The sequence below is a fragment of the Conger conger genome, chromosome 18 (assembly GCF_963514075.1).
Source record: "Conger conger chromosome 18, fConCon1.1, whole genome shotgun sequence".
Classification (NCBI taxonomy): domain Eukaryota; kingdom Metazoa; phylum Chordata; class Actinopteri; order Anguilliformes; family Congridae; genus Conger; species Conger conger.
Genome location: NC_083777.1, coordinates 18288676 through 18316280, shown reverse-complemented (window position 1 = coordinate 18316280; position 27605 = coordinate 18288676). Strand labels below are relative to the sequence as shown.

Below are 27605 nucleotides of genomic sequence, written 5' to 3'. Positions count from 1 at the left end.
GGCTCACTGACATGTTGACTTACCATCTGTCTGTGTTTATAGTTCTTAAATTTGGGTTTCGAAATATACAGTTGACGCACTGATGCTCTGTAGCAAAACATAGTATAGCTGTACAATAAATCAAGCTCATTGGCTGAAAATTGGCATTTCAACGTCAGCACATTCACAGAGAAAAGGTGGGATAAACAGCGTTGTGGTTTGAGGGTGTTTGTTGCTGCAATTCCTCTCTTGACCGTTAGAAGTCCAAAATTACCTATTGTACCTTTAAACTGGCGCTGGAACTTGTCATATGATTTCTACTGTGATTTGAGAGACCTTTCTGGAGATCATTAGTCATTCAGCACTTGAAATGAAAATCATATAAGGCTTGCTGCTGTTACCTCACTCGGCTGTGACTTCATCTGTACGAGGAATAAAGGGTGTGGGTAAGAAAACGCAGGGCATTCCTTGAGAGATGAGTAAAAAAACAAAAAAAAGCACCATTTATTCGGAAAATTAAATACAATTCCATGGTTACGGTTGTAAATGCAACAAAGCAAAGCAATATATACATGATTTTAAGGACTTTGTGCTTAAACCTGAGAGGTACAAAACAGTGTGACAAACATTAAAAGCACCAGTTTTAAAAAAAGCTTTCTGCCACCCTTTTCTCTGTTCTCCCTTCAGCCATGTGAAATCCACCAATCCCATTGCTCCATCTGCCTGAAATCCACCACTCACAGCCCTCTATCTGCCTGAGCTCCACCAATCCAATCCCTCCATCTGCCTAAGCTCCAGCAATCCCACAGCCCTATTTATGTGACTTTTTTGGAGTTTTTGTTCCTCCTTTTTTCTTTGGGGTTGAAAATTCCTTGGTGCAACAATCACAAACCCAGCAACCTGAGGAAGACAGAAAGGATAAATGCTGGAGGTTAGTCCACTTACCCACAATGCACCACAGACTCAACACAGTCGCTATTTTTAAGATGGCAGCGCCTGATAGGTGCCCCTGGAGAGCGAGTCAGCGACCCAAGCCACCCCACTCTAACCTCTTTACCACAATGAAAACACTATTTTCACATTCACAGTCACTTCGCGTGTTGTGTCTGAAAACTATTTAAACTCAAAATCTGAAAAACATCTGACTAATAACTGTGGGAGAAAACAGAGGGCAAGTATACAGTTGACTTTTATAACACAGTTACTCACATCGGTCTGGAAACAGACGCGCATTCCAGACACTTTTTCACAACAAGACCCTTTTATAAATATCATTTGCAAAATGAATCTCTTGCAACACAGAAAGCACTTCTCACACCTGGCCAACAGAGGGAGTGTTTTTAAATGAGCCTGTTAACTGGGACTGTAGATTTGATGAACAGAGATTTATATAAATGTTATCTGGGACTGTCGAGGCAGATGTATATAAATGTGATCTAGGACTGTAGAGGCAGATGTATATAAACGTGATCTGGGACTGTAGAGGCAGATGTATATAAATGTTATTGGGGACTGTCGAGGCAGATGTATATAAATGTGATCTGGGACTGTAGAGGCAGATGTATATAAATGTTATCTGGGACTGTAGAGGCAGATGTATATAAATGTTATTGGGGACTGGAGAGGCAGATGTATATAAATGTTATCTGGGACTGTCGAGGCAGATGTATATAAATGTGATCTGGGACTGTCGAGGCAGATGTATATAAATGTTATTGGGGACTATAGAGGCAGATGTATATTAATGTTAGCTGGGACTGGAGAGGCAGATGTATATTAATGTTAGCTGGGACTGGAGAGGCAGATGAATATTAATGTGATCTGGGACTGTCGAGGCAGATGTATATAAATGTTATTGGGGACTATAGAGGCAGATGTATATTAATGTTAGCTGGGACTGGAGAGGCAGATGAATATTAATGTGATCTGGGACTGTAGAGGCAGATGTATATAAATGTGATCTGGGACAGGAGCGGCAGATGTATATTAATGTTAGCTGGGACTGGAGAGGCAGATGTATATTAATGTTAGCTGGGACTGGAGAGGCAGATGTATATTAATGTTAGCTGGGACTGGAGAGGCAGATGTATATAAATGTGATCTGGGACTGTAGAGGCAGATGTATATAAATGTGATCTGGGACTGTAGAGGCAGACTGAAATAAATGATGAGATGTAGGTGTGGACGGGAGCTCACCCAGTGGGATAGAGTCCACCCCCACGCAGAAGGTGTGGAAGCCACGGTCACACTTATCACAGAACATCATCTCGTCCTCGTGATGAGGCTGCTCACACACCATGCAGGTCTTACACTCCATGCACTGCCAGGGGTAGGTCTTAATCATGGCCACCAGCTCCACACTCATGTCCAGACATGACGGGTGACCTGAGACAGAGAGAGTCCACCATTCAACAGCACTGCACCGTCACGTCTTACATACCAATCACAAGTGTTCTGTCACATCATACAGACCAATCAGCACTGTTCTGTCACATCTCACACACCAATCAGCACTGTACCATCACATCAGACACACCATTCAACAGCACTGTTCCGGCATGTCTTATAGACCAATCACCATTGTCCTGTCACAACTCACACACCAATCAGCACTGTTCTGTCACATCTCACACACCAATCAGCACAGTACCATCACATCATACACACCATTCAACAGGACTGTACCGTCACATCATACAGACCAATTACCAGTGTTCTGTCACGTAATATAATCATTCAACAAAGTAATATACATTAGGAGAGGAAGTGCGTGTACTCACCGCTGTTTCTGCACTGGGAGCAGTGAATGAGTGCTTCTGGCTTTCCCTTCTTGTTGGAGTCCTTACCCTTCTGACATATGCCACATATTGCATTTGGAATGACCTTAGGCTGGAAGGGCAGAACAATGCTATAAAAACTACTGCAATAGGGTCCGCTTCAGCATGAGAAACAGGCACTCAGGGCCAAAATACACCCAGCTAAAAATACCCAACTTTCTCAACACTCAAAGAGCATGCTCCGTATCACAGCAACAATGCCTCCCCCGCCCCCAAAATGCCACGGAACCAACCAAAACAAACCAAAATACAAATCCTCTACAGTACTTAAAATGTTTAAAATATATGACCAGTTTAAAAATACCATTTGTTTTTGAATAATATAAGAATACCCTGAAATGTTTCAAGCATTACCAGAAATTCCTTGCATATACAAAATGTATATATTTTTTATAATTTATACAGATTGCATTTTATAAATACACTCAGTGACCACTTCATTAGGTAGACCTGTACACCAGCTTGTTAACAAATATTTAATCAACCAATTATGGGGAAGCAAGCATGTGTGGTAAAGAGGTTTTTCAGACCAAATGTCAGAACGGGGAAGAAATATGAACCAAGTGACTTTGACCCTGGAATGATTGTTGGTGCCAGACAGGGTGGTTTGAATGGTAAATGGTAAATGGCTCAACATTTGTCACCTGTATGGATCCATAATATCAGGACAATAATCTTGACTGAGAATTACGTTTCATGCTTTTTACCACCAGAGGGCGACAATGAGCCTTTGTATTGACTATTCAAAGCAATAAGTAAAAACCAAAATACAGGGACCAAGATTTTGGCTAATAGAAAACTGCTTATGATTAAAACAATTTCTCATGATTATCATGATTTAACTGTCATGCAGCAGCTAGGAAAAACCTTAAAATGCTGGCAGTTTTTATCTGGAATAATCGAGTTTTTATCTGGAATAATCGAGCACAAAACATGCTTTAATTAGAAAATCAGTGATTTTGGAAGACCCAGGATAAGATACCAGATTTCAGATTGAAGTGAAGCTGAAAATAAAATGTCAGTCTGATTCTGAGGTTCTGACTGGCTGCAATGGCCCACATTGGACTGTGCAAGTACACTCCTCCACATCATCCACTTAAATAAAAAGACGTGCAAAAAATCAAATGCAAATAAATTAATAAATTAATCAGGCCACATATTGTCAATCCTGTTTGAGATTTTGCAGCAACAGTTCTTGCTGTGCAGATGTACTCTTCGATGCAGGCTGTAAAATGAATGCGGCAGAAGGTGGAGAGCACTAAGAGGGTGGGTTCAGTGTAGCCTGCTGTTGTAATAGTGCAGTCCCCACTTCAGGAGGTAGTGTGCCAGGTATAGTATGCACACTAAAGAGGACCCACAGGTAAGCACACCTCTACCACAGAGCGCTACCAAAATCACACACAATGTCAATTAAAAAAATCTGTATAGAGTGCATTTGTTTAAAACCTTTATTTCAATATGTAGCTGTAGTAGAACTTCTAAATACTGACATTTCCTGCTATAAAAAATCTTTTTGTGAAGAAAAGCAGTAAAGGCCCGGTAGAACAAACACACAAACGAGGGGCAGGGGAGGCAAGGGTTAATAAAGCACACACAGGTATTCAGTCAACACAGGAAATCAATAAAACTACTTCACAGTTAGAACACGTAAGGGGCTAGGCCTGGGCTCGGAGACGCTACAGGGACCGCGGCGGTCTGTAAGAGACGACCGGGGTGCGCTTTTAGCCAAGTCATCGCGCCCAAATCATATGTGTTAATAAGTCACAGAAAAGACTGGAGAACAAATACAACAGATCAAAGGTCGTCAACATTCTGCGTGACGGATCAACAGAAGCTGTACCTACAGCTCGACAGACTGGAACGGGCAGACACCGGTCCCGGTCTGTGCCAGTACTAAGATAGGATGCAAGCACTTGGTTCTTGGTGAGATCCAGCTCAATGTCCCTGTTTGACCAGAGACATTAGGTGAGTTAGGAGAGACATTTGAAGCTATCCTTTTTTTACTTTTGGTTGAGTCAAAAAAAAAGTAAGGTTTGGGGGGGGTCCAAGATAAATAGGAACATTGGAATGTCAGACAAACATGGAAAAATTTCCATTGTGCACATGCATTTTGTCTTGGGTACAAGTGATCAATTAACACTGGTAACGTTCAAAACGAACATATCATCAGAATGAACAAGCCAGCAGTCGTCTCAGACAAGACCATGTTTGTCCAGTAGGTGGAGCCCTTACGACATCCTGAATCTAGCTGGATATATGGTCATTGTCATGTGACTTCATGCTCCTACTTACAGCGGTCCAATAAGAAACTCCACTGCAATGCTTCAGTTAACAAAGCAACGCTCACCTAACATCAAAAGTCTTCTCTCCAACACAGCCAAGGCAATTATTGAGAAAACCTCAAAAACTGTTCCAAATGTGTAGATTCCCCTCTCTAATTCCTGTCTTACAGTACTGAACTACATCCTACGTTTATGCTACTTGTGAGGGCTACAGGAGAGTAAAGAGGGCGAGTAAACAATACACGATGCAGAAACTACAAAACCGAGACAAAACTTCAAATTCCCTTTGGCACCATATTGCTTTTAAATGCTACCTTCCATCAATCGTGCTCTCCTTCAGAACAGCTAAACAGTCAATACATGTCTGTTCATATGAAACTATTGGAGGGAGAATTATCATTGCTGTCATGGATGTCAGTGATATGTTTACATATATGACCATGGCCAGGATAAGCCAAGAGTAAAAGGCAGTGCTTCAATGCGTTCGGTAAAAGTGCTTTTGTGGGAATTCATCTTTTTCCCATGCAGGTCTTGAGCAGACCCAGTGTACCAATTTACGGCTCTGTACAAACATATGCAGTGCTTTGCTTCGCTTGTGAATTCAGTCAGACATTTTGTCAAACCGAGTCATGCAAAGTTCGCAAATGAGGTCAAAAGGTAGATCTTTTGTTGATCCGAAATCTACAAAATCCTTACAAGAATACTTCCAAAACAATGATATATTCTACCAAAGGCAACCAAATAAACGTAAACCAAGAAAATAAGCACTTGGGCCTCTTCGTCGAGGTCCGGAGAGCAGCGAGGCCGTGCTGTCAGAACGCACACCATCCCGTAACAATTTCATATCAAACGCTAGTTTGATAACACTTGGACTTCACAAAAATGCTGCGTAAAGCATGGAGTGAAATTACATACACTTAGGAACATTTAAACTCAAATCTTCACTTTCAAACCATTTAGTGTTCATAACATGTTGCATTTCAGTGCTATTGAGACAGCCAATAAGTTGTTTATTGAAACTAACCGTTAGCGCAAGTAACTCTAGCAGCCAAAATCATCTGCTTACTTGCCTTTTAGCTGTACTAACAGGCTGGCAGCAAAGAGGTATATCATTAAGACATTCAGAGGACAGGGAATTAAACGCAAGGGGCTCTATTGAACGAAAAGTGCAGTAAGAGGGGAAAATGGGCACACAAAATCCCCACTGGAGAACACAATCACCAAAAAAAAGACGGGGGGGGAAAAAGCATTATTGCTGTAGAAGTTTTTGCTGGAGTCATTGAGTGGCGGTCCGGGTGAATAATTGAGGAGGAAACGGTAACAGGCGAAAGAGGAGGATGGAGCAGGCCTGCAGACTGCACACAGGAAGCCCGAGAGGAAGTTACAGCCCAAAGGACCACCTGCCTGCTGGGGGTGGGGACACGTGGGGGGGGAAGAGACGCTTTTGGAAAAAGTCAGGGGCTTTTGTCTTCTACCTTGTACCCGGAGGCAGATTTGTGTTGGAGGGGGCGGGCGGGGGCGTCTTTAGCCGGGGGCCCTGCTCTCTCTTTGCTCTTCCCTTTGGCCTGGGCCCCGCTGTCCTGGCTGTCTCCGTCCGACGTGTTCCCAGAGGAGCTGTCCTGTGGGGAGAGGAGCGCAGTCACTCAGTGGGACCGATTCCACTTTCAATGTGTGCGCCCGCCCGCCCGCCCGCACACACACACACACACACACACACACACACACACACACACACACACACACACACACACACACACACATATACACACACATACACACACATACACACACATACACACACATACACACACATACACACACACACACACACACACACACACACACACACACACACACATACACACATATACACACACATACACACATATACACACACACACACACAGTCATGCAGTCATGCAGTAGGACCGATTCCACTTTCACGGTTTCACCCACAGAACCGCACATGGACACACACACACACACACACACATATGCTCACACACGCTGGCTCGGAGTGGGTGGGAGTATGTGCGCGTGCTCATAGTTGTGTCCCTTACTGAGGAGCCCTTGTTCTTCTTCCCCTCCTCCCGGTTCTCCTCTCCATCCTCGGAGTCTCCGTCGCTGTCGGGGGCAGGCAGCTCAGGGTCCAGAGGGGGTTCGTACAGGGCCGTGTTCAGCGGGAGGTAGCGCAGCTCGTTAGGAGAGTACCTAACACACACAGGTAATGCAGTCCGTGAGGAGAGTGAGTAACACACACACACACACACACACAGAGCTTGTGTCTGCACGCAAACACATAGGTAATGCCGGGTACCTTTTGTAATAGTCCTGGAACTGGCCAGGGATGAGGGCTACTGGGTAGGGCCCAGTCTTGGTTTTTTCTGGGGGAAGGACTCTGTACTGCCCTTGAGGCACCTGTATGATCTGTCAAACAGTGAGGAAAACGGTCACAGCTATATTCACACCATTCTCACACTTCATTCACACAATCACCCTCAAACACTGCATCTGATCTGGTTTCCTCTCCCAGCCACATACAAGTACTACACTTAACTCAGTTCATTTGCTGGGAATAAATGTGTTTCTGCCCATAAAACACTGCACACACACACTGCCTGTTCCTCATGCCTAAAGAAACCACCAGAGGGATCAGACAAACGGAAGCACAAACAGAAAGGAGAATCTCTCAGTGTCTGAAGTACATCACAAGCACCCTGCCCCCCGTGGCCTGGCTCACATGTGTCTGCAGATCAAAGTAGGCTCTCCTCTCCTCCATTCTCTCTCGGTTGAAGTTGCTGTTGAACTCCGCGGCCTTCTTCGCTGCTTTCTTGATGTACTCAGGTACTTTGCTGGCCTCCACCTTCTGAGAGGTCTGCTGCTGCATTTGCTGGTGAGAGGAAGAAGAGCAGGAGTGAGTGCTTTTAATACGCACAGCATTTTAACATGGTCTCATCGCAAATGGACAATCCTCCAGCGACAAAGGAATGAGACTGTACAATACAATTGAACAGGTATGGACATTACTCCTGCACTGAAAGAGACAACAAGGATATGGTAAATATGCATTTTTGACGCTTAAAGTAAATTCATCATTCATCTTAGGAATGCTAGAACATTCTTTATTGTATCTTTGAAATGTCTCTCTGCACTCACAGAGTACTCTTTCGTGATTCTCTGGCGCTCTCTCTCCTGGAGGATGACAGAGTACTCTGCATGTTTGGCAGGGTACTCTTTCATCATCAGATCGATGACCTCATCGCTGCGCAGAGCAGTAAGTCCTGAAAGAACAGACAAAAAGCATTTATGAATGGCCTCAAAGAACCAATAAAAAAATGTGTTGTAATATATGCAAATTGAGCACATCCCAAGCTGTTTTTTTAGAAAAGAGACTCACCTAAGGTACACTGTGTCTCCGTGATGACATTTTGCTCCCTCAGGTATAATTTCTCCTTGTGAGAAAGGTCTCTCCTCTCCAAATCTAAAAGAAACCAGAGAATAATGGACTTTCTTTGACTTTTAATTCATAGATTTCTCCTTTTGTATGGGTTCAGTACTGCATCCTGTCACTGCTCTCACACAAATGCCCTGCCAATACCATTAATGATGGACCAAAACCAACATACAAATTTTAAAAGACAGAAGAATGAACTTATAATGTGCCAAAGATAATGAATGAATGAAAAGCATCAAAATGAACCTGAAATAATTCTTCCATTTCACAGGAGCCCAAATCAATGAAGGGTTACACTTCATCTCAAACAAGTGAGAAACAGCTGTAAACCCTGAAAATGGTTACGAGGGAATCAATATCCAGGAACAACGCATTGTTCCTTCAAATTTAAATCCATTTTCCTGAAACCTGGAAGGGAACATTACCTGGGTATTTACGCTTAAAAGAAGTGACTCCCAGGTATTCGCTAACTTGCTCCTGGAGCATGTAGTACTCCCCACTGTCGTCTGAGGGCCACTTGTACTCAACCAGGTTCTCTGCTGGGAAGTATGTGAGCCTGAGAAGGGGGATCGGACAACAACGTTAATCACTTTTGAGATTCAATTTACTCTTGGAACCGCTACTCACAAAATGATATTTCCCGTATTCAAAATGCCGAATATGCAGAGCAGTAGGCCTTTCCCCCCCATTTTATGTAGGATGCGCTTCTCAATTAAGAGCTAAGATGGTCTTTACCCAAGATCCTGGCTGGAGGTGTCACAGCTTCTGGAACTGTCTCCAGATCCCATTCGACGTCTCTTGGGGGCCTGACTGCCATCGTTAGAATTGTCTTCTGTGTCATCCTGCACCAAGAGACCACAATATCAACATTCCCCATTGAGGACAGAACTGTTCATAACACCATTTTGTAGAAGTTGTTAATTTTATCAGCTCATAAAAATCTTATAATGCAACAAATACCTGCAATATTCACAACTGTGTTTCTGTGTTTTCAACTATCTTAAGTGGAGGTGCAACTCAGGAACAGCCAACAGTCATTTGTGGAGTGCTTTTCCGGCCAAAAGTTACAATACAATAACACAATTCAAAGCAATAAATTACCTTCTTCTCTATATTGCCAAATCTTATTTTTCCGGCTTTTTCCATTTTTATTTTATTTTTATTTTTTTACTTAATGGGCGATAGGGCAGTTTAGTATTTATACCCGTAGTTAGCCTGTGTTTAAAACTGTAGTTACTTTATCGTGCATTTGATGCCTTCAGAAGGTAGCATTTCGGTCTCCAAGGCAACGTCTTCGGCATTATCTCCAATCCGCGCATGCTTCCAACAAAACCTCCAAATATTTGGCTATCACAACTTACTCCGTTAAGTTAACTTGCGAGCAACCAGCATGGATGTCTTAGTTTTGACAGGCCAAAACGCTGTTTTCATTTCGTTACCAAGCCAACTTTCTTAACTTAATGTTAATTAAATGTTCTAAACTAACTTAGCTAACGTTACGTGTTCAATTTATCAGAGGGTTCATTGAAACCTCTCTAAACTAACGGTAGATGCGTAGCAAATTTAGCTGAGGGAAAATGGTCGACTTATGAGCTCATTTCGAAAAGGATTTCCGCATTTTAACAAGGAAAATATATGTTATTATTCATTTCCAAACAGGTTGGATGGTGATGTGCTTATGTGGTTCTTGTAATGGTTAACGTTATTAGCTAACATTATACGAGTGAACAAATGGAACAAAGGAATGAGGTTAACGTTACTGTATCTAATGGTTTCCGTCCATGCAGCACAATTTTCCTAAAGGTCTGCTCCCCCTGTTCAGTATCTTATCATCTTACGTTTTGAATATCTGAGTTGCTGCCATTCCACCCCAATTTTCTTTTCTTTTTTTACCTTTAATGATTGTGTGCCCGGAGTTGCAGGGTTGCTATCGCAAGCTCTCGAAGGGAGAACAGCGGCCATGTTTACTATCAACGACGATGAGCGCGTGTCATGTGAAACGTATCGGAAACACAGTAAAGCGAAACAAAGTTCCCTCATCTTTTAGTCTTGCGAACGCCATCGCTCACTCTTTAATTATTTACTAGTATTCACGGGTTAAAATGTTTCTCTTATGGCACAAAAATCGAAGAATAACAGGATTACTCAATATATTCTCCACATAATTTAACATTTGATGAAAAAATAATTTTGTAGCTTCCTTTAGCACCACGCCTTTAGCACGTGTTCTTATTATTCAGTCCGGCTAACATCATCAAAACCGTCCTAAAAGGGTGTCGTTATAGAAACAATACACGGTGCTTTCTCACATTCACTCTTCTGTCGAAGTCATTTATTTGCCGTCTCATCTATCTTTAAAAACCAGCTTCGAGGAGAAAAGATCCCCAATCTAATTGTATAAATTTGAAATGGAGCACGCCATAAAACACCTGCAAATCCTTCACGTGGTATTTATACATTACAACCAAGGAATTAACTGTCACTTGCAATGTATTGCATGAAGACGATTAGACCAACCATAATTCAATGTCATCATTAACACGATATATATGCCATCAGACAATCCTATAGTGCGTTAGGATTCTCCTGCCATATACAATATACATATACATAAAGGTATGCCAGCTGGTCATAGCACTGAGACTGTCAGCATAGTCTATATCATCTTATTCATGGCCATACTTTTACGCATATATACTTGGGAATTTTACGGCAACTTGTACATTCAGATCAGTGAGCACTTTATTAGGTTTTTATAAGACGTCTTCTTTTTTTTTCTTTTCTTTTTACTTATTAAGTCTTCTGCTGCTGTAGTCTATCCACTTAGAGGTTTGACGCGTTCAGAGATGCTCTTCTGCATGTTGCATGTTGTAACGCGTGGTTATTTGCGTTACTGTCACCTTCCTGTCAGCTTCGACCAGTCTGGCCCTTCTCCTCTGACCTTTCATTAATAACGCGTTTCTGCCCGTAGAACTGCTGTTCCCGAGATGTTTTTTTGTTTTTCACACATTCTCTGCAAACTCTCGACTGTTGTGCGTGAAATTCCAAGGAAATCAGCTGTTACAGAAATAATGAAACCAGCCTGTCTGGCACCAACAATCATGCCACGGTCGAAATCACTGAGATCATATTTTTCCCCATTCTGATGGTTGACTGAAGCTCTTGACCCGTATTGACCCATGATTTAATGCATTGCACTGCTGCCACATGAGTGGCTGATAAGTAGGTGTTCAGGTGTTCCTAATAAAGTGCATGTTCTCCCCATGTTCGCGTGGGTTTCCTCTGGGTACTCCGGTTTCCTCCCACAGTCCAAAGACATGCAGGTTAGGCTGATTGGAGAGTCTAAATTGTCCGTGGGTATGAGTGTGTGAGTGAATGGTGTGTGTGCCCTGCAATGGACTGCCGACCTGTCCAGGGTGTATTCCTGCCTTTCACCCAATGTAGCCCCCCTGCGACCCTGTTCAGGATAAGTGGGTTAAGATAATGGATGGATGGAGGGATGTTTTTCCCCCCAAGTTGACCCATCAATAATGAAAGAAGCACTGCTTCTTGAAAGAAACCCTGTAATTAAGTTTGTACTCTAAATCTGCAACCCACAGGTGTCCAAACTGGATGATATATCCTGTGTGTGTAGCATGCACTGTACACTGAACTCCAGTGTCCAGTGTCCTACTGATGGAGACAGTTTGGAATGTTTTTAAGACCTCAAAGGTGAAGAAATAGTTCTCTGAAAATATTTAATTTTGCCTTGGGATCATGTCACAGTTGGTTTTTGACATGTGCACTTGATAATTCACTCTTCAATGACCATCTATAATTGATACTGTTTATTGTGGAAACATACTGCTGCCAGTCATGTTAAATGCTTTAAAACAAATATACAGTTCACTAGAATATTTAACACCTAAATAATGTCATCATTGAAAGTAATTATTTAGTATTTTTATAATACAAAGGGCAACACTAGAAGAGGGCTCAAAGCAGGAGTCCTTGCTGGCAGGATGATTTACCATGTTTATTGCAGTAGGTTACATTGTGTGTTTCACCACAGCGGTGGTCGTACGAACATCCCCCCCCAACATTGTGAATCAGCCATCTGAAACACAATGGCAGAAATATTACTAAAAATACAGCAGACACCTCTCCAGGCAACACACAACATCTGACAACTGAGCTAGAGCTGTAAAAAAAGAGAAATCTAAATCTAAACAGAGATCAATGATGAACAAGGAAATCTTGCATACACTGGCATTATTTTATTCAGGAATATTAACTCAAGGTGAGACAGCAATGCATACCTGCATTCTTTTATTCAGGAATACCAGCTTCTGGCTTAACAGTTTGATTTCCTGCGGAATTAAAAATCATGTGCATTAAATCATGCAATCACACAGCTCCAGGATTTTATAAAAAACGAATTTTACTTTCACGCAAAGATCAGCATGAGAGAGATTAGGTAGATGGTACCTGGTTCAACTTTTCATGATGTATTAGCTTGCTTTGTGGTACAAGTTCCTCCAGTTTTTCAATCTAAATACACATGTTTATATTAGCAAAATTGATTAACATTTGTTCTGACATTTGAACATCAAACAATTGAAAAATATAGGGGGGTAAATAATTAGCGACAACTCAATAGTGAGTTAATGAATATAGAATGTTTGAATGAGGTCAGAGGGTGTAGAGTTCATGTTTATAAAGACCAAGAGTCTGCAGCCTATGCACTGTGGTTCTAGGGAGCCAAACTGTCAGTGCTTTATAGGTATGTGTATACCCACATGCCTGTCATGTGAATATTAACGAGTTATTGTCTTAGAACTTACTACAATGAATATTGCACAATGAATTTACGACAACACATATTACAAATATAATATTTTAACTGTGCATTCTACAAAAAGGGTAATCCATTACAAAGGTTGAGGCAAAGGGTGCGGATTAAAATGCTTCTGCTCTTACTCTTCTCACAATACTTTGCAGTCGTGTTTTAATGTTTTTACAGATTACAGTTGTGGCATTAATGCAGGGCCTGGGAACAACTGAAAAGGAACGGAGAAAGAGCATGTGAATAACTTGTGCTTCTGTCACTATTTTACTAAAAACGTTTATACAGACATAATATCCAGAGTTTCAGTCATTTTCTATCACTAAGATTTCAACTGGGCTTCCACATGAAAACCTGGTATAAACTGGTTAAAACCCATTGCATACAGGAACTTTGGCTGACAAATGAAGTTACTTAATTTAATCACTTGGGGACAGTGACCATAGAGGGAAGAAACAGTCAAAAGACCAAGAAGTTGGTAGAAGTTATCCACTGGAATGTTATGTAGTATGAGCTAATGTAATTATTATATTTCATATTGAATATTCTGACACAATTCCCCTCATTGAGTCTTGGCTAACTTTTTAAACCGAGAGAGAGGCAACCTTACCATGTTGGAAAATCTTCACAACCTCCAGCACATATGGCCTACAGGTTAAAAATGCAAATGCAGCATGAAATCTGTAATGTGATCCTTACACGCAAAGAACATCACACAATAATGAAACAGAACAATATCCAGCAATAATTCACCCCACTATCAAAGCAAATTCACCAGCTAGAGTTGAAGTTGAAGATATTTACTCACGCGTGTTTGCTGTTAGCTGGTATACTGCTATTTAATGGAATGAGGGAGCCACGACTATTTCTGATCTGTAAATGCATTACATGTTATTTTATAATATTGTACAGCAGAGGTTGTCTTTCATGAGAAATTTAATGTCAGATAGTTGAATAAGTTTATCTACAAATACGTATTCTATACTTCTGGAAAACGTAACATAACGGAAAAAAGACAAACTGGAAAATAAATCGTAAATATTACTAATGTTTAGGTAAAACAGAACTGTTCCAATTTCTGAATTACTTTTCTCTTTATATACCTTCAATATCACATGTGCACCATTCAGTCCAAATGAACTACAAATGATCTGTGAAGGAAGAAAAAAGAAAAAGTTTATTCCAGCCATTCACTAATTAGTTTTCCAATTGCTATTCTATAATTTATTCTATAAACCTATCATTTATTTGTGTTTATCGTGTTGAAGTTTGATAATGCATTTACTCTGACAACAAACAAACAAACCAACAAAATAAATAAATAAATAAAAACTCATATGGGCCAAAAGTGTACCTGGAATAGAAAAGCAGCACTTACCTGTCGAACATTGGCTGACTCAAAATCCCTTTGAATGGGGATTTCTCGCAAGGCTGTGATTCTTCCATCTGCAATAAATTACAGTTAATAAGCAAACGTTACATTTATCAGAATAAAGAGATTGATAACGCTCCTAATTTGCCATCGATTTACGAGGCTTTCCAGAAAAAACAATGAGGATACTAACATGAAAATGCTCATGCTGATTGATTTGGTAGAGAGATTTGACATACTGTAGTAAAATCCAAGATTTCTGTTCATGTTCTATCATTCTTTTTTTAGCTTTTCACGTTCGACAGGCAGAGTGCACTGTCAAATTCATCTGGCTGCAACCCCAGCTGACCCCGTTCTTTCTACATGCTACCTCAGTTTATGTTCTTGTTTGATTTTTCCTTTATATATATTTTTTGTTGCAATATTACTTCGTTTGTATTAGATAAATATACAACATGCACCTAGCTAGTTTACAGTTTCTATAGAAACGACACAACAAATCATGAAAATCCACTAGACATAAACTACACTAAATTGTCTATTAAACAAAATTAAGCAAAAACACCTTACCATTAAGGTCAAGTCTTTTTAAAGCAATCCATGTTTTAGTAACCGTTCGCGTTTTATCAGAACAAATATTTGCCATATAGCTGAGGTTATAATTTATCTGTACTATCGATTTATCTACTCAGCTCTGGATGCGTGTTATTGACGAAGCTCCGCCCTCCCGCACATCCATTGGTTAGCTTGCTGGACACCTGATTTAACAATGACTAGCTACAGTATTCGCTTATGTTGCAATTTAACTACTTCATACCAGTCTCACATTAAATAGCGAGCATTAGCTTTCCCTGGTGTGAAGTCCAGCAATGACCAGCTTGAAATATCAGCGACCAGCTGTTTCAAAAGCTAGCTTGAGTTGTTTTTTTCAGCATGGTTAATTTAGGCTACGTTTTGTTAACGCTTTTTTATCTCAACCATGAAAGCTGCATTTCATTAAATCTCGGGCCGAGTTCGGTCAAATCACTGTATTTCGGGGCATTCTGTCAATATTTCGAAACAAATCAGAGAAGAATATCTTTTTCATTATATATCCCATGGCTTAATAAGCATTCTACATTTCAAAAATGTAGGCCAAGGTTTTTTTGTTGTTTTTAAACACCAAAACAAGCACTAATCACTTGTACCATACCACTACTCTTAAAATCTATGAACTTCCTTGATATATTTTTTTATGAATGGAGTCTCAGTTGAAGTTGTCAGATCTCACCTTGACAACAATAAGTCTGGTTTTCTACTTTAGGTTATGAATGTATGCATTTATTTTCAAATAAATATTACTGCTGATTGTTGCAATGGGCCATAACATCTTTCTCCCACTGTAGAACTGACACAGCAAGAAGCAAAGCCAAATCTGGCTGATAATCAAGCATTACAGGTGGGGCACCAGCAAGGATTTGGGCTCCATGATCTCACATTTCCCACCACCCCAGAAAATGCCAATATCTTCTAAATGTTCTAATATTTCTAAGGGCCCTTACCCTTGGTATCATCCTAATGTTACTCCCTCATATGGTGCCACTGGAGGATCGCTATTCCATTATATTACCGAGTAATTGTAACTGCAAATAATGCCAGACTCAGAATCTGCTCAGATAGGTGACTGTCTGAACAAAGCTTGATGTTTTCACCACAGTACTCCTATGCATGCCCTTATCCAGGGCCAAAATAGAGTCCACAACCTGCTACATTTTCATTTAGTACAAGGATCCAAGTTTTTAAGCATCTTACCGCAAATGTGGAAGGCAGGCTAGAAATGGCTTTAAAAAAATACAAAAAAGATCATAGCTATGTAGTCATCAAAAAGATATCGATTGGTGTTAAGTGACACAATGGTTGCACGTACAAACTAAAAAAAAACAAAAAAAAACACACGACACACTATGGGGTTTCTGACTCTTTAATGGAGACATTTTAATGGAGGTTCCCTACAGCATGCTCTTTTTCAGGAAGCCTACAATGAGAGTGTTCCCTGCAAGATTATGACCGCATGGCCGGAGATGTTCACTCTGCCGTCGCTCCTCAGTGCCAGCTGCAGCTCCCCTCCCCTGTCTGAGCACTGGAAGGCTGTAACAGACCAACTGGTGTAACTGCATTTTTTCTAGAATTTTCTGTAACACCTCAGAACATAAGTATCTTAATGTTCTTACCCAGCATCCTTTCTTTCCCCAGTTTTTCTGACCAATAGCCAGCGAGCACAGAGTGGGCAGAGCCTGCAAGCAACAGGAGCATACATCTGCGACTGTTCTGCTTTTTAAATGACCAATAAAGTTATAGTCTGGACTTTCTTCCCCGGGGGAGCCTTGAGTGCTCACCAGTCACCGGATCTTCTGGGATGCCATTCCAGGGTGCAAAGTACCGAGATAAGAAGTCGTAACCGGGCTGCACTGTGGGGGTCCCCTTAACTGTGACGATGACTCCCTTTATCCTCCCAGTGCTGTCACTGCGTAGCAGGTCAGTAGCGTTCGGCCTCAAGGATGTCAGCGCTGACCTAAAACCCCACAACCAGCCAATCAGTGCTGACCTAAAACCCATAACCAGCGCTGACCTAGAAACCCACAACCAGCCAATCAGCGTTGACCTAAAAATCCCACAATCAGCCAATCAGCACTGATCTAAAAACTCACAGCCAGTTAATCCCAAGAAAGACAGTGCGGCCAGAATTGAAAAGTGGCCTGAGACAAGGGGTCTTTTGGGTTGATGTAAGAATCACTACAGTTTGCCAGAAGAAATGGAGATGGAGATGATGTTTAGACTTATCTATTGATACGTACTTTGTCAGTGTGGTTATGTAGCAATCGCATTAATCTACAAGCCAATGGGACTCTTAGATCTGGGCTGGATGGCTTTGCACAGGTGTCCATGTGTCAGCGGTTACCTGTCACAGCTGTCACTCAAACGTACGAGCAGCTTCTTGGTCTCGGCACTGTAACAAAGGTCCTGCACAGACAGACCTCCAACTGTGGCCTGCAGCAACATATGTTACACTCAGGGAGACATGCACTCTTTTCAATCTCATTTACACCCCCAATAAAATACAAAACACCACTTCCCAAAAACAGAACTCACATACTGCAGGGATTTCCAAACATTATAATAATCACAGATAAATTATTATAATAATGATACAAATCATCATCATCTTCTTCATCAATAGTAGTATTGTCACAATTTCAATGCACAGAACAGATTACTTACGGTAACAATATTTTTTACTTCACTTGGATCCTGTTGTGGAAAAACATGTGAATTAATACCACCCTTTATTAAATAAGGAATTAGATTCAACATTACAGTAAGTAATCTGTAACATTAAAAAATCAGGAACATCAGTAACATAAATGGACTGGGTGCTGGAAGTTAATTGAAAGGAGATTATTAGAACTATTAGTTCCAAGCATGGTGGTATGCTTTATGTGAAGAGGAGCTGTGAACCTGTGCAACAGGCTTATGAAGCGGAAAGTCCATCACTATGGAGTCCCCATGAAGCCTAACACAGAGTTCTCCACTCAAAGTCTCAAACACGAGGGCTGCATTCAGGTTTTCTGCCAAAGATAGAAAGTAACTGTATAAGCCATTATGACAGGTCAATGTCTTCAGCAATATTTAGCAACAGTTGAAAAGAATGAAATTATAATCAATGCAATCTTATTTTTAGTTCAGTTTCAGCTGATGCAGTCTCATCTCTGGTAGGTAGAGGAAACCAGTCATGTTTTTGCTTGTGGTAAAAAAAAAACACATACTTTTTTGGTAAAACAAAACTGCCGCAGAAGCAAGGGTGGCATGCCCACACAGAGGTACTTCATTTGTCGGTGTGAACCAGCGTAAGGCAAAGCGGGACCCTGCCACATAAAACAAATTACACATTAGCACAGTTCATGTGTTCAGTGTTAATTAAAAACTAACAGAGTTCATATTATAATGGATCCTCTGCAGGAGAAGCCTGATCCACTGCCATTTGTTTGTTCACCTGTCTTAAGTCCCTCTTTTTAACCCCTTGTTGTACCCCTTGTTGTCTAATCTAGTTGCTGTTGTATTTGTATTTATATTGTATTCACATTTGTATTTCTTGGTACTGTAGTTAGTCCTAATTTCTTACTTGGCCTATTTGCCATGTGTACTGGACATTATTTTCATGGCTGTACAACGGTTTCTTGTATTGTAGCTGTTCTGTATGTTATAATGACCTTGATATGAACTTTTATAAGATGGAATGTAGCCAAGTTTCTATACTGTACAAGTTTAACTAAAACTGAGTATTTTTCTGTGTACTAACCTAAAGAGTTGCAGCCATTGGTTGCTGTACAAATGGTGTGTTGATTTAAAAAAAAAAAAAAAAAATTTTTTTAAGTAGCTTACTTTAGAAGTTTAGAAATTTGAAACCTCATGACATCTCCCGAACCAGATCTGAGAATGCTGTGACGACAGGGCTGGGCTGAAGCTCCACGCTGCTGCTGGCCAATCACAGGCCATTGTGTACATCTTAAATAAAGGGCTAAACATCCTCAACATGTTTTCAAGTGGGAATTATCTTTGGAATAATTTATTACCTGAAGCGAAATCATCCAATGAATTCAATTTCACAATAAATGCAGTCTCTGACAAGTTCATCTCCGCTGCAATTTTCTGGTACACCTCATCCTGTAAGATCTACATAATAAAAAAGAATTATCGTTATTATTATTATTTCAATTAATTGCAAAGTCAATTGACCACGATAAAGTTTGTGATTAAATGGGTTTTTTGTTTTTTTTGAATGAGAAAAACACATTTCTGAAAGCTATGAGTGTTCATAAACAGCATAATTTAACACTTACATTTTGAAGCAAGCACACAGCTGCTGGATTGCCTTTGAAAGGTTGATTTGTAAAAGCGTCAACCAAAAATACTGGTATCTCCATGTCGTCTTTCAATTTTTTCGGCAAGCGTTGTTTAAATGATCTTCGTGCAACCTACAGAAGAATAACTCCGTGGACTTTGAACTGAGTCTCGAATATGACAATGTTAGCACACGGACAGTAGCAGCAGGTTGTCTCACTCAGTGTCCGAAGTGGCAAGCACCCAATTTTTGAAAACCTGTCGGATACAGTAAAGCAAGTGCGACCTAAACGAGACCAAGTAGGTCGGCGTACATAAACAGAAGGCTCAAGTTAAATCGCCCGCAATGTTAGTTTATTAGTCTAGTCATTAAACACCAAGAAAGTTCACTCCGCTAGCCAGGTAGGTCTACCGACACGGAAAATGGCAGTGACAGTGTTAATGCTAGCTAGTTAACTAGTTAGGCTTTTAAAAGTAGGCTACTTTGAATCTACCTCGCTAGCTCGCTAGCTCGCTGACTGGCCAATATGTGCGATATTTTTCATTGCATGTTCTCCCGTCATGTGTAATCTCGCATGTAATACTCGCCAGTAATATGCAAATACCGTGTTGATGTCAGACAACTGAGGCAGCAGCATTATCGTTGAAATGCAACACTATGACGATAGGAGCAAGACCTAAAATACAATATACACTTTAATGCAGGATCAATCAATTTATTCATACTAGTTTAATAATTGTATGCTACGTACCGACATGGTTTGTGGGCAAGCTACGTTGAAAGAGTGATACAAGATATGTAGTCCCAAATAGGACACATTTGACATGTTGGAAATAAAGCATGTTTTATAAAAGTGACGTTATATTGCCTCCAACTTTAATATGCAAACTTGCCAGTACACTTTACAGTGCTCTACTCTATGATTACGAATTATTTGAAAGGTTTGAACTTTAAACAATCTTTCCAGCGGTATGAACACGTCGTTTGAGGTACAGTAGACATTGTACATGGCTGTAGTACTGTTGTTTGAGATCTGTGTTGATACATTGATACAATTTTCGTCCGCACGTCCAGAATTTAGCGCAATGGACCAAAATATCGCGAGATTATCCAATGAGCCTTCGCTATCTACCTGGGCGGGTTGGCGTTTGCTGGCGACGGTGAGAAACTGAACTCGCTCGTTGTATCTTACCGTAGAACATTATAAATGAGCCAAAAATGTATACATGACGTGTAAAGGCTAATATTACGCAGCTCGACATAAATCACTTGGAAGTTAATTGTTTCCCTAATGGGTGATAGTGTTGTTCTCCAGGCCTAGTAGGCTAACGTTAGCTGTCGTCATGAACACAGCAGTGCAGCTGCGTTGCTAGGAAGCTCGCTAGCGAACGTTACCTAACCGACTAACCCTGTAGCTAACTTACTCAACAAAATGAGCCATCGTTATACATGATAGGATTACACTTGCAATTTTAAATTGTTTGGATTTCTAATTTAAACATAGTTCATTTGGAATAAATTGGCATCCGCAGAGTTGTGGGCTAAGACAATTTGTGGCTAACGTTATCTAGCAAAGTTAGCTTGTCGTTAAAATAGCTAAGTTAGTTATGTGCTTGGTAACTAGATAAATAACGATTAGCAACAGTAAATTAATTTAATCGATTATTTGAGCGAACGATAGCGCGCATATAACTTAACTGCCAGTGCTGGCTATTAGTTCGATCAGCATTGGCTAAAGTGAACTGGTTTGTGTGCGCCAGTTTAAGTTGGCCAGTGAGTTATGTGTTACCTTGCTTGTATTTGTGCGGGTTGGTAATGACTAGGTTAGCCAAATTGGTTGGTGGTATATAACGTAATTTAATGCAATTGGGTAGGTGTGGCATCGCATATTAGCAGCTGATTGGTGGCCACGTGTTCATCGACTCAGTATGTCCTTGGCTGCAAATCGAGCCCCTGTCGGTCACACAAGTACTGAAGCAAACATTAGAGGTCATCCTGCAAAGCAAATGCACTATATTACCACACGATTTAACCAGCTTGCTCTCATGAAAATAACTGCTCTTCAGAACTTCAGCATGCTATATTTACCGCCCAAATAGGTTGATGTGACGTGTCCCATTAGAAAAATTAAATAATTGGCAATTGGCCATTGACAAATTGAAATGAAAGCTTGCACGCCCCTCCCCCCTCATATTATACTGCTTTAATGGCATTTTAGAGACACTGTCCTGCAAATAAACTTAGTAAAGGAGCAAATGAGCTGACCTGACGTAATATCTAGTGATTCATTTGGAACTTTCCACTCTGCTCTCATAACCTTCTTAACAGGTGGAAACACAGAAGTGACCTTTTGGCTGATGTGAGATGCCCATTTTTTCCTGTCTTTTGCAGTAGCCGTGCAGCAGTGGGGGACGATGTCTCTTAGCGATGAGGGATTCGTGGTGCGGATTCGGGGCTTGCCTTGGTCCTGCACTCAGGAGGAAGTCGCAAGTTTTTTCTCAGGTGCTGTCCTTTATCTTGTTGACCTTTATGTCTTCTCTGTGTTCTTGTTCGACAAACGCGACAGTTCCAATTAATGAGCATAGTCTGACAAGCAAAGCTTGTCATGTCATGCGCTTGTTTGTTATGTAGAGAAATATGTTTTGGTTCCCAGCATTGTTCTGTCTATCTGATAGGAGAGAGAAGCTGTATTTTAACAGTAGGTAATCCCTGCTCTTCCTGCAGATTGTGACATCATCGGGGGTGTGAATGGAGTGTGCTTCACCTTCTCAAAGGAAGGCAGGCCCAGTGGGGAGGCCTTCGTGGAGCTGAAAACCGCAGACGACTTCAAGAACGCCATCGCCAAGGATCGCAAATACATGGGGCACCGCTACATTGAAGGTACAGAACGAATCGGAAACGTTCAACACTTGCTGGTGATTTTCGTTCGCGACGATGGCAGTGCCCTTATGAACGGCGTGCTGTCGGAGAGGGTCTCGATTAAACGAGCGCCGTGTTCCCCCCCCAGTGTTCAAGTCGAACCGCAGCGAGATGGACTGGGTCCTGAAGCGCTGCGGCCCGACTGACTACGACAGCTGCAGCGGCTGCATGCTGCGGCTGAGGGGCCTGCCGTTCGGCTGCAGTAAGGAGGAGATAGTGCAGTTCTTCGCAGGTACACCCCCCTCGCCCCCTCCGTCACACAGCAGCAGATTCCTCCTACCCCCCGGGACGACAGGGAATAGAGCCGTTCTGTCCGGTGCCACTGGAAAGCCCCTGTGTTTCTGATCGTGTGGGGAATTCATGTATAAACGGGAGTTTTTGGGGTTTTTTACAGAAAGCGTGTGAGCATAAAGATAAGCTTGCTAACAGTGGTTCAGGTGCTTTCATGCTGTTGGTGATGAACCCGATTCAAATACGAGGCTAATTCCTCCTACATGCAAACACATTCCATATGCGGCTGTTATTACCGGAGAACATGTGGTGGCTTTTATTGCATCAAATACCCTTTTATCCCAAAGCACATTTTAAATTAGCCTGGTTATAGATACTCCTCTCCCCCCCGCCCACCCCCAACTTCTTTAAGGGATGAAGTGTTCCTTCAGTATAATTTCATGCATGTAATATACAATGGATACATTAAGTAGCTGAATATCTTCACTAAATAAAGCAAACACTTTCCCTTTAATATTTTTTCCTTTCCCTTTTTTAAGCACTTTCCCTTTAAGATTATTTTAATGTTGCCGTAGTGATAAAAGTCACACCATCTTCCTCTGCAGGGCAGCTTTGTGTGTCTGTCTCTGTTGTGGCAAAATACAGATGTGTGTGAATACAATGTTCATGGATGAAATGATGAATTGTGTTCCTTTTGAATCAAGGTCATTTTATGTAATGCAGGCAACTGTGGAACTGAAGTAGTCAAGTAGTGATATTTGGGGGGGGGGGTTCTCATTTCTTATTTATTTTTTTAACTGTAGATGGGAATGTCACAGATTTTTAACATGTCTCCCCTTGGGGGGGTTATCTGTCCTTGGGTTAAAGGGTTGAAAATCGTGCCAAATGGGATAACATTGCCGATGGACTACCAGGGGCGGAGCACAGGGGAAGCCTTCGTGCAGTTTGCCTCAAAGGAGATAGCTGAAAAAGCTCTGGGGAAACACAAGGAAAGGATAGGGCACAGGTGGGGCCACGGAGACACAGAGGGCTGGGACTTAACGCTACAGTATCACTAATGCGGGGCTGGGGGGTCATGCATCTTTATCCTCAAACCAAAGATGATATGATCATATAGACACAATCTCCAAAACATGGGCATACATCTGACCTCCTGTGGGAAAGAGGAATGGCGTTCAGCACGACAGAATTGAGTCAGGGCTGTATCTGTAGTCCTAGAGCTGCTGTCTGTTAGTCTTGAGTTAGTCTAGGGGCCTTTTTTTGAGTGGGAGAAAGGGCCACGCTTCTGACACACTATATCCTGGCTTACGGCCGCACGGTCAAAGTGCAAATATCAGTACCTTCCACGTCTTAACGTGTCTATCCAGCGATTTTTAACAACCGCTCAAATTTACGGAGTTCACAGACCCCGTGTCCGGGTTAAGTTGATTGTAAATTGGGCAAAAATGTTAGCACATGTGACGTGTTTGGGGGGCAGAACTGCCATTCAGCAGAAAAAGGTTCACAGCACATCACAAAAGGAAGAACGCACAGAAATAGCAGTATTTTGCCTGCACTACAAAGATTTAGAATTACCCTGCATGTACAGTATGCATGAAAAGCAAAATGTATTTTTGGCACATCAGCAAACACTAGAGACTCAAGGGGTTCCCCAAAACTAAGCCTGTGGCTTGTTCCTAAAGCAGTTCAATAGCTAGGCTGCACATTCTTAAACAAACCAAAGTGGTTTTTCCAGCTTTAAGAGGAAAATACTTTGAGCAAATAAGTTGGTGAAGATGTGGGGCCACTGTCTAATACTTACGGTGTGCTCCTGTGCTGTGTGTGTGTGTGTGTGTGTGTGTGTGTGTGGGACAGTTGCATGTTCATAGCTTTATTGATGGCTATAGTCCAGTGCACATTACTTTAGAAAGCTAATGTCATTGCTTGGCCACAGGTTACTGCATTACTGTTTACATTTCCATATTATTAAATAGTTCTGCTGAATTCTGTCCTCATAGTTTAGGGAGAATGACTAAGGTAGTTACACCTGTAATCGTTTTAAAGGCTCTAATGTACAGATAATTGTTTAGAGTGTAGATCTGTACACTCATGCATTTTTGGGCAGGAAGTATTTTTTGCATTTAGCAGCACAATTTCCCTTTTCATGGTAAATGCGTTAAGACTTACCATAGAAATGTATTTCTGGATTTTTCCAGAGACAGTCCTGTCAATACACTGCATTCCAAAGAAGTGTAGTCTGCTCCTCCTAACACATCCTCTTATGACAAACGTGGTGACTTTCACAATACTCACAGATGGCAAAAATGCCCATGTGCAGAAAATGTATGTGTCACTGTCTTTAACAATTGGGAAACATACAAAAGTTGTTTGAAACTTTTTGCTGGATACACACTTTAAGAAAATGGACAGATTGTGCCATATTGTTAGAAAAGTAAGATGTAAAGTACACTGAAGCAGGCATCCTTACTCATTACTTACACCCAGCAAAATGACAAAGCCAACCATCCTTAGAAAAAGTGGTCCCAGGAATATGTAAGATATTGGAAAGCCTCTTTTTTTTTTGTTCCTGTTTATTTCCGATCGCCCATACATGTAACATCCACGTAAAGTCTCATCTCCTAAAATGCAGCAGTACACTGTCTAGCGCGTTTGTTTTTTACCAACCGTCTGTTTGCATGTGAACCTTGCAGGTACATAGAGATTTTTAAGAGCAGCAGGAATGAGATTCGGGCCTACTACGAGCTGCCTCGTAGGATGATGGGACAGCGGCCGGGACCCTACGACAGACCCATGATGGGGCGGGGCGGGTTTTTCGGCCCCGGACCAGGAAGAGGAGGCGGTCTGCTGGACCAAATGCGCAGTGGAGGGGGCTACAGTGGAGGTACGCCTTCTGTACTCACTGGAGCTGTTACTTTAGGCTGTCTTAATAGAGCCATTCATGCCTATCCAACTGTTTGGTTAAGCTGTAATGGCCGTCTAACCAGAACCTCTTACAGTAATGATGTATTTTTTTTGTGGGTGGGGGCTTGTGTCTAAAACTGCAGTTATATTTATAAAACCTTTACATTTTTGTATCCTTTGTTTTATTGCAGAGCATTTTGAGACCCATGTAGTTTAAATAAATGTGACATTGGAAACAGACTAAGCAGTGTGCATGTAAAAGATGAAGCGGGTCTGCAGGTAGTCACTCAGAACTGAAATGCACACTGCTCCCTGTGTTTGTTAATAATAATATTACATTTACGAAATGTCCTCCCTCAAGGATATGGCGGATTCGACAACTACAACGGCTTCAATAATTACTGTTTCGGCAACGGTATGTTTGAAGACAGGATGAGGGGAGACCGAGGGAGAGGTAAGGGACTGCCGATGCTGACCCGTGACACGTGTGGCGTGTAGTAACGGTGTGGTAACGTTGTGGTAACGGTGTAGTAACGTACCTTCTCCCTGCGCAGGCATGAGCACCGAGTCCAGCTCCGGCTTCCACAGCGGACATTTTGTGCACATGCGCGGGCTGCCCTTCCGCGCCACCGAATCAGACATCGCCAACGTGAGTACAAACGCAGCACGCCATCATGTTCCTGAGTCCGGCCTCAGCGGAGAGAGTGACCGTGGCTTCTCTGTTGGTCTGCAGTTCTTCTCTCCGCTGAACCCCATACGCGTCCACATCGACGTGGGGCCCAACGGGAAGTCCACCGGCGAAGCAGACGTAGAGTTTGGCTCGCACGAAGACGCCGTGTCGGCCATGTCCAAGGATAAAAACCACATGCGTATGTTTTTTTTCCCTTATGTATTTCTTGAAAACGAATAATCAAGTCATTTAAAATTGATTTAATCCGTCTCACTTTTAACGGTTTCAGTTTGGCTCAGTATGAAACTGGAGTTGCATAATTTGTGGAATATCTGTAATTGAATCCCTTGAGTATAAAGGTGTAAATTCCAGTCTTTATTGTTGCAGAACACCGGTACATTGAGCTCTTCCTGAACTCAACAGCCAGTGGCGGATCGGAGATGGGTCAGTACCTCAATTCTGTCACCAAAATCTCTCCATTTAATAGCCAAAACTTCATCCACTGTCCACTGTCACTTATACATGTAGCCTGATTAACATTTTAAAAATGACAATGACTGCAATTTGAGAATTTGAGATTCTAGTACATATAGTATGAGTAAATGGTCATTACTGCTTTTGTCCTGAATAGGGAATTCTTCACTATATGAACTGTACATCATTCGTTATTCTGTATCGTAGTTTAAAGTACCTTGCCCACCAGTTGTATTTATGCAGTCATATTTTATGGTAATGAGCCATAATTAATGAGGTAATATGCCACTTGTAATGTTGGTGTCTGCTGTTATCAACATTTTTCCAGGCGGAGCGGATTCCAATTCAAAGCAGAGCATGACATTTTTAAAACGTATTATTTGTAATTAATTAAAAGATACAAATGCACTCTACAGATATTATACGGGGTTAGGGTACCCGGGACCAGATGGGGTAATAAATGCTTGATGAATGTTGTTGGTTTCAGGCCGAGGCGGTGGATTCTATGGTAACTCTGGAGGTATGGGGTCCAGAGGAGGCAGCCTGAGGGGAATGTTTTAAAGGATCGCCAGTCTCCACCCCAGTCTCCACCCCCACCCCAGCCATTTTCAAACATCTTCAAAATGGTAGATAGGTTTTTTTCTTTTTTTTTGTTCTTTTTGTATTTGGGGATGTTTTTCATATGTTCATAAAAATGTACTTAGATTTTTCCGGTCTGAAAGAGTGGAAATAAAATATATTTGAGATGGTGCATAGTTTAACCAGCTATTGTACATTTTGCT

General features: G+C 41.5%; 3 protein-coding genes across 3 annotated transcripts; 1 reads left to right on the top strand and 2 right to left on the bottom strand.

Annotated features, from left to right (window-relative positions):
* Window positions 1-455: 455 nt before the first annotated feature.
* Window positions 456-10553, bottom strand: phf10 (PHD finger protein 10). The gene is made up of 12 exons (XM_061228051.1): window positions 10446-10553; window positions 9288-9394; window positions 8978-9108; window positions 8496-8579; window positions 8255-8379; window positions 7839-7988; window positions 7416-7525; window positions 7159-7309; window positions 6574-6717; window positions 2760-2868; window positions 2176-2364; window positions 456-879 (listed from the first exon to the last, which is right to left on the bottom strand). The coding sequence occupies exons 1-12, from the start codon at window positions 10512-10514 to the stop codon at window positions 791-793; spliced, it is 1458 nt and encodes a 485-aa protein (XP_061084035.1). The 5' UTR covers window positions 10515-10553; the 3' UTR covers window positions 456-790.
* Window positions 10554-12546: 1993 nt separating this feature from the next.
* Window positions 12547-21427, bottom strand: LOC133118722 (phenazine biosynthesis-like domain-containing protein). The gene is made up of 16 exons (XM_061228895.1): window positions 21418-21427; window positions 19360-19450; window positions 18553-18651; window positions 18245-18354; window positions 18008-18037; window positions 17688-17776; window positions 17125-17300; window positions 16960-17022; window positions 14756-14823; window positions 14481-14528; window positions 14186-14250; window positions 13988-14025; window positions 13512-13591; window positions 13020-13082; window positions 12851-12901; window positions 12547-12648 (listed from the first exon to the last, which is right to left on the bottom strand). The coding sequence occupies exons 2-16, from the start codon at window positions 19418-19420 to the stop codon at window positions 12595-12597; spliced, it is 1095 nt and encodes a 364-aa protein (XP_061084879.1). The 5' UTR covers window positions 19421-19450; window positions 21418-21427; the 3' UTR covers window positions 12547-12594.
* Window positions 20749-27420, top strand: hnrnph3 (heterogeneous nuclear ribonucleoprotein H3 (2H9)). Its single transcript, XM_061228892.1, has 11 exons — window positions 20749-20788; window positions 22020-22130; window positions 22353-22508; window positions 22636-22779; window positions 23646-23784; window positions 25469-25659; window positions 26041-26133; window positions 26234-26328; window positions 26413-26548; window positions 26737-26793; window positions 27311-27420. Exons 2-11 carry the CDS (start codon window positions 22043-22045, stop codon window positions 27382-27384), a joined length of 1173 nt encoding a protein of 390 aa, XP_061084876.1. The 5' UTR covers window positions 20749-20788; window positions 22020-22042; the 3' UTR covers window positions 27385-27420.
* Window positions 27421-27605: the final 185 nt, after the last annotated feature.

Coding starts and splice junctions, on each gene's coding strand:
- phf10 (XM_061228051.1), bottom strand. CDS start 10,514: ATGGCCGCTGTTCTCCCTTCGAGAGCTTGCGATAGCAACCCTGCAACT. Junction 8,380..8,495: donor GGAGACACAGTGTACCTTAG/GTGAGTCTCTTT, acceptor CTGTTCTTTCAG/GACTTACTGCTCTGCGCAGC. Junction 7,310..7,415: donor TTCCAGGACTATTACAAAAG/GTACCCGGCATT, acceptor TGTGTGTGTTAG/GTACTCTCCTAACGAGCTGC.
- LOC133118722 (XM_061228895.1), bottom strand. CDS start 19,420: ATGAACTTGTCAGAGACTGCATTTATTGTGAAATTGAATTCATTGGAT. Junction 14,529..14,755: donor AGTCAGCCAATGTTCGACAG/GTAAGTGCTGCT, acceptor CTTCCTTCACAG/ATCATTTGTAGTTCATTTGG. Junction 12,649..12,850: donor TCCTGAATAAAAGAATGCAG/GTATGCATTGCT, acceptor ATTGTGTTTCAG/ATGGCTGATTCACAATGTTG.
- hnrnph3 (XM_061228892.1), top strand. CDS start 22,043: ATGTCTCTTAGCGATGAGGGATTCGTGGTGCGGATTCGGGGCTTGCCT. Junction 26,134..26,233: donor GAGGGGAGACCGAGGGAGAG/GTAAGGGACTGC, acceptor CTCCCTGCGCAG/GCATGAGCACCGAGTCCAGC. Junction 26,794..27,310: donor CAGTGGCGGATCGGAGATGG/GTCAGTACCTCA, acceptor TGTTGGTTTCAG/GCCGAGGCGGTGGATTCTAT.